At 32.8% G+C, this 7213-nt stretch overlaps 1 protein-coding gene across 1 annotated transcript; it reads right to left on the minus strand.

Annotated features, from left to right (window-relative positions):
• Positions 1–2256: 2256 nt before the first annotated feature.
• On the minus strand, positions 2257–6889 carry LOC102625328 (metal transporter Nramp5-like). The gene is made up of 13 exons (XM_006472963.3): positions 6594–6889; positions 6406–6484; positions 6276–6316; positions 6067–6145; positions 5864–5968; positions 5654–5763; positions 4157–4338; positions 3993–4062; positions 3694–3867; positions 3505–3609; positions 3246–3377; positions 3048–3143; positions 2257–2799 (listed from the first exon to the last, which is right to left on the minus strand). Exons 1-13 carry the CDS (start codon positions 6762–6764, stop codon positions 2464–2466), a joined length of 1680 nt encoding a protein of 559 aa, XP_006473026.2. The 5' UTR covers positions 6765–6889; the 3' UTR covers positions 2257–2463.
• Positions 6890–7213: the final 324 nt, after the last annotated feature.

The following is a 7213-nucleotide window of genomic DNA, read 5'->3' on the forward strand; positions in this document are numbered from 1 at the left end:
TATATTTTTTAATTTAAATACTTAAATTTTTTTCTTTAATTTCATTTATATAATTTATTTAATTATAAAAAATATGAATAAAATTATATTTAAAAATAAAGATAATACTATGAGACTATAGTGTTGGGGTATTATTAGCTATTATGAAAATAAGATGAGATAAGTGATATATGTTGATTTGAGAAACGGAAAACTATAGTGCAATTGTGTTGTACTTGTTTGCAAAAGGAAATGAGGTACACTAAATGAAGGTGAATGAATGAATGGTAAGAAAGTGATTTATTAGATGAAAATGAATGAATAGTATGTAGTGAACCTTGATAATTTTAATTTTTTAAAAGTTAATTTAATTTATGTTAAAAGTACAGTTTTGTCCTCCAAAATACAAGTAAGCAGTGATGGTTTATGTAAGAATAAATATATTAAAAAAAAGAAGAAGAAAGATTTGACTTCTTTCAGTTAATTAACTGTTTGGAATTATACAAATACTATTTTACCCTTTTAATTATTAAAATAAATGGAAAGATAATAGGTTTTGGGGGTATCTTTGAGGTTTTAAAAATTAAAGAGATAATTTAAAAATAATCAATTCGCGAGATCTAAAACTTACCCTTTAATCAATAATAAATGTCATAACAGTGTCTCATGCTAGCGGTTAGTTAGATGACAATTTGGAGAAAGACATTGATCGGAATGAACACTTTTTCAACAATTAGCTGTTGTACGATTGTGTTAAGGTAAACCTTAGACATTGATCCGATGTTTTGAAAGGTAATACTCAACAAAGATATTCATATCTCTCTGTCTTAACTTACTATGTGAAGTGACAAATTGAAGGGCCTGCAAATGTAACGCCATCTAAAATGGCAATCGTTGTAAGATCTGCTCTATTATTCCTCACAATTAAATTGCCAATACCACTTTTGCTGTCACGAAATTTTGAGAATATGATATCCCTAAACGCAAAGTGATAAACATCACCGATTAAGTCTTCGAAATTTTGTACTCTCTATCAAAGTCGAATACACACAATACACCCATTGTTTATGGTACATAACATAAAGCAATAAATACCAAGATAAGATTTGCAACAAGGAACTGGTTGAGGCGGCTGAACATGAAAGGTTTCAACATTACTACAAAACGTTGATGCCTCACAAACATTGCTACAAACAGATATCACTAATTTTGATCTTCAAATTAATTGCGTCACCTTTGCTGCTAACTAAAACATTTTGGCATTATAAAAAAAAAAAGATTAAGTATTGATTTCATAATCCGATTGAGTATGACCCCACCTTCTCCATTTTTCAACTAGAAAACAGTATCATTATTACTCAACAGGTTTTTGGTTTTCTGCAAACACATAAGAGAAGAAGGTTGATTCCTAATTAGTGACAGAAATATATTAAGGGAAGTTGAAAAACATGAAGGGGAGATTTGTGTAGTGGATACTATGAATTGCTTGGCATAGTATATTTTATTATTTATGCAAATAAACAAACACATCAAGAGTGACGACAATAAAATTACGAGAAATTTTTAGTTGGGCAATGGAAGTGGCGTGGATAGATTAGTTTAAGGTTAAGTTGCAGGTTCAAAAATGATGATTGAGCTAAATTATTCGCCTTAAATCTCTCTCTCTTTCCCCTTCTAATCTTAATATTAGCCACGGGTGAGTTGCAATAGCTAGAAACTGCTGGCGGGTGAGATAACATTTAATATTAGTTCATTTACTTAGAAGGTATAAGACTTTTTCACCCATTTGTCATTTGCTTTTGCACCAAAAAAAAAAAATAATAAGAGGGATAATTTTAACTCCATTTGTATGTAAGTGGTAAAACTTTATTAGATTTGGACGAACATAAAGATGAATAAACGAAACATACATGCTCTGGTCAGCTTAAAGTTGTATCTTATATTTAGATGTAGAATGTATGCGGATCCTTATATTGTAAGATCCTTATATTGTAATCTTACCTATTAACGTACTCTTTACTTTGGCACACACTTCAATACGAGAATTTTAATTATTTTCACTATTATAATTAATTGTAACATAAGCTCAACTGAATAAATAAACTTACAAGTGAGAGCACCAATCTTTCTCTAATATGACTTTTTTTTTAATGCACACACGCTATTAAATCATATAGTTTGATAAAGTCAGTGTAGAGATATTATTAAACCACACGATTTTATAATGTATAGAATACTAACTTTATTATAATACACAGTTTAAAAACATGTCCGCACTAAAAAAAATAAAAAGTGGGCGCAATGCACAATAACATTACCCTCCTTTGCCTTGTGGTAATTAAGTTAATCCTGCTCATATTTATATATTACCAACCCCGAACTGGCCTAAATTCAAAACACTGAAGACCCTTCTTTGAAACTTAATTTTAACTCTGAAAAGTTTTTCGATACAAGATACAAGATTTAAATTAAAATTTTAATTATTTATTCTGGTAATGGAATATCAGCCAGATCCTCTCTGTAATGTACCCTGTCCAATTCTGTCGCATTGGGGTTACCAAGCCCGGTTTCCATGCGGGTTTGGGCAGCGGGATCGTCTTTTGTAGGATCAATAAATGTTACAACAGTGTCTTTTCTGAAAGTAAGATAGATGACCGCAATCATATAGACGGCCATCAAGGGAAACACTATGATTCCAATGAACACATTTCCGACTTTAGGAAGGCTGTTGTGAATTAGCCAATCGACGAAGCCTGTGCTGAGGTAATAGATGTTGATGCCGATGATTCCCAGCCCCAAAATCCATGATATCACAATGATCTGCAGTCAAATATGACATTAAATATCAATTATACAATGTTGTTTCATTATAATCTGACACGGTTTATATATATAGACGTAGCCCTGAATTTTCATGTGTAAAAATTAAACTGATGTCGGGTGAAATAATTTCTATCAAGGCCCAGCATGGCACGAGCCTTGCATCGAACCTGTGGCCATGATAGAGTTTGATAGGCGTCTGGTGGTTGACTCTAAGTAAACAATTCGAAAACAATAACCAATCTTACATAAATTGAGTTCTTATGGGGTCCCATCTTTGTGGCACTGCTACTGAATTTAAGAAGTGGGATCAGGGCAAATGGCAGCTCAAATGACAGTATCATCTGCAAACAAAATCCATACTACATCATGTGTTATATATACTACAATAATTTAACTAAGTAAGCTAATGTAGTAAATAATAAGATAATAATAATATTTCTAACCGATGCAATGATGATTAGTCTGCCTGCTCCTTGTGATCCACCAATAATGGAGACAACAAGACTTGGTGTAATGGCAATGCACCTTGTCATTAGGTTTCTCAGCCATTTTCTCATCTTCAGCTCCAAGAAACCCTAAAATTCACAAAACGCACGAGTAATTTAATCAAAGAACTCTCTCTCTCTCTCTCTCTCTCTCTCTCTCTCTCTCTATACACACACACACACAAAAAAAATGTTTGTTGTTATTTATCTAAAATACCTGCATGATATATTGGCCTGCATAAGTGCCTGTGATGGTGGAGCTCTGCCCTGAGGCCAGTAGAGCGATGGCGTAAACGATTTTGCTTGATTTACCCAACACATTCTGCAGAAGAAAATCATATGTTTTTCGTGAGGATTAACGCTTTCATCAACTGTTAGTTATATTCAAACTGATGTAACTTTGGACCTGCAGGAGGAAAGAAGCCGAGTTAAGTGTGATATCGCTGCATTGATGCTTGTTATCGTACGACAAATTTGCGGCTGAGCAAACAGTGCCTGAAACTGAGATAACTGCTACATTGATCAAAAATGCTACCAACAAGGCCAACCCGCTCTCTATAAGAAAAAATCGACATGCATCCTGTAAAAATTAAGAACAAAAAATAGCTAATTAATTAAGCACACCAAACAGATCATACATATCCTGCAGGCTGCTGAAACTTTATGTATACTTATTCTGTGTTGTTAATGTTACAACTAGCTTACATTTATGCCTCGGACAGAATTGGGCACTTTTCGAGAAAGCACAAGAGCTGAATGGAGAAAAAGATTATGCCTGCATGTTAAAAAACAGTTTTTAACTTATTGATAAAAGTGTTACGTTATATATATAGATATATAATGAGGTATATATTTGTGATGGATCATACGGCATGACGAGGGCACCCAAAAGGGCAATGGCATCGCCGGTAGCTCCTTGGCCGCTGAGCTTGGGGACAAACATCCCCTTGAGCACATCAGCTGCAGGGGGCTTTACATAACTCATTTCTCCAAAGAAACAAGCAGCCATTATGAATACAAGCACTGTTATCAGCATTTCCAGCTTCCTCACCTGCCCAATTCCTTCCATAATTAAAACAGATGTTCAACGTGTGCATGTATGGTGACGCACGAGATACGCACCTCTATATAATAAAATCATATAATATAGTAATATAATATAATATAGTGAGCTTCCGATAAGGAATTTATCATAATGTATTACATGATAAAATACACTATACTGAAACCTTGGTATTTTTTTATCTTCTAATTCATCATTGACTTTAATATGACCATAGATTCCTAATTAGAAAATTCTTCATCATCATCATCATCATTATCAAAGTTATAAACTTATTTAATTACATAATTGGGAGTCATGAGGCTAGTTTAATTTAATTTTTTTTACTTAAATTTTAACACAAATTATCATCCATTAATGATGAATCTCACGCTGTCAACACATTTACAATTGATTTGCATGATATCAATGGATGAGAATCTATGTCAAAGTTTAAAGTTAAAAATTTAAGTTAATATAATCCCCCTTTTATGCCACTTAATTAATGTTATGAGTATTCAATCTTTAAACGAATATCTATAAACCTTTTCATTTAATTTCAAACAAAATTGTGATTAACGAGCATGGTGGATACAACAAACATTTGAACTGAACTATTGATTTTAGTAAACAACAGAGAATTTCTCAAGTCGTCAAAAAAATATTTTTTATTAAACGCCTTGCCAAGAACAAAAAAAAATTCAATTGCACGAAAAAGATAAAATTTCCTCTAAATATTTTGAAACGTGTACAGATTTTAAGGCGCTGCATGTGGCGTAACGATTTTAAGAGGATGTGTCATGTGTGTAAAGAAAATTCCCAGAAAATAAAATAAAATAAGAGTCAAAGGAGAAGTGACGCATTTTGTGTAAATTGCTAATCGAAAATGTTGACATTTATTATTCTATTTTTACGAAAAGTTAACAAATTGAGTAAGTTTTGCATACAGACAATTCAATCTTCCAATTATTGTAGATATTAAAATAATGTCAATTGGAAAAATAATAACAAATAATAATACACAATATTTATTTTTATGAAATTAAATACATAATATTAAAAAAAAAAAACAAAAGAACCTGTCGAAAGGTGAGTAAGACCAAACTAAACATGCAAATGGAGACAAAAGCAATTGACGAATAACTCAACATCTGTGCTGAGAGTTCGAAAAACGTATATATAGATGATGACGAGTACTGGCTTTACACGGATCAGCTACATATATAATTATCTAAATAAAATATCCTTTTCACATAATTAAACTTTGATTATAGTTCTGTCATGAACTGAAACATATATTAAATTTGATACAAGATAACGTTACCCCATATTTCTGCAGGCCAAGAAGCAAGAGAGTGCTGCCACCCGTCAGAAGAACTCCAACCCATACTGGGATATTGAACAGTATATTCAGTGCAAAGGCTGTCCCAATTACTGAACCAATAAAACATCAAACATGAAAATTTTTGTTAAATTGTTGAAGGGGCATGCATGTACCGAAGCAAGATGTTCAAAAAGATGATTGAGAAAATGCCTTCTGGTATATCAGCAGCTATGACAGCAATTTCTGCAAGCAACCACAAGCAATACTTGACAATTATTGGGTACTCGGCTTTGCATAATTCAGATAGATGTTTCCCTGAGAGATTAAAGCAATCAGAAAAATATATGTATGTTAGTTAAAATAATAATAATTTTTATTTTCCATTCTCAGATAGTATGTTAGTTTGGACTCACCCGTGCTAACACCAAGATTTGCTGCAAGGGACTGAATGATGAGAGCAAAGATCAGTCCGATGAGAACCACCCACAGCAGCTGAAAAGATTAAGCAACAAAATTACATTACAAAGTCACAGCTTAGAGTTAAGTTTTAATTTCTTTCTTGCATTCTTTTTTTTTTTTAATCTAAATTTTATTTTTGGTTGTAATTAAATACTAATTATACCTCATATCGGTGATTAGCACCAGCTTGCAAGTCAGTTTCCACTGTTACATTACACAAATAGCAATTCAAAGTCACCACACAAAGTACAGAAACAAAAACGCGAACAAACGAAAGAAAGAATTTGGCTTACGGTTGCCAGGATCAAGATAAGCCAATGAAACAAGAAAACCAGGGCCAACAAATGAGAGAAACCTCCTCCATCCAGGTTTCTGTTCACAAAAAAAAAAAGAAAAAATAGAAAAGAAGAATAAAATATTGAACTAAATTACAGAAACAAAACAAATATTTTCCAGCGGGGTAGAGAAATTAAAATTAAACCTTATAATTTGGGTCGTCTGGATGATGACCAAAGTCTTTGCTGGTATTGATATTGGGTGATGGGGTTCTTCCTTGCACATTCATAGCTGCTATGCGGTTGCTGCCGCTGCCCCACGACTGTGGAAGAGCGACGGCGTCAGTTGTCATCACCTGCTGCTGCTTGCTTCCCATGTCGTTGATAGTTTCAGATTGACACTTAGCTTGTGAGTTATAAGAGACTCAAGTGACTCTAGCTATTTATAGTGCTTTGGCCCGAAGCTGCCATTTGTTTGGCTCCATGACAGCTTACCAGTCCATCTCTTTCTCGTTTCGGAATCAGTGTCATTGCCACAGGTCGCAGTCTTTTGTCTTTTAAAAAAATAAAATAAATCAATAGTTTAATTAAAAAAAAAAAGTAATGCTACATATCTTAAATTTTTTATCCTAAAAAGTTATCTCAAATGATGTGTCATTAATTGAGTGGTTGATGAGATAATACAATTAATTTACTTGGATTTTGTAAAAGATTATCAACCACTCAATTAATGACACATCATTTAGGATAATTTTTTGGGATAAAAAAATTGGGATGTGTAGCCCTACTCTTAAAAAAATATTGTAATATAAAATTACCAAAAACA

This window comes from Citrus sinensis, chromosome 5 (genome assembly GCF_022201045.2).
Source record: "Citrus sinensis cultivar Valencia sweet orange chromosome 5, DVS_A1.0, whole genome shotgun sequence".
Lineage (NCBI taxonomy): Eukaryota > Viridiplantae > Streptophyta > Magnoliopsida > Sapindales > Rutaceae > Citrus > Citrus sinensis.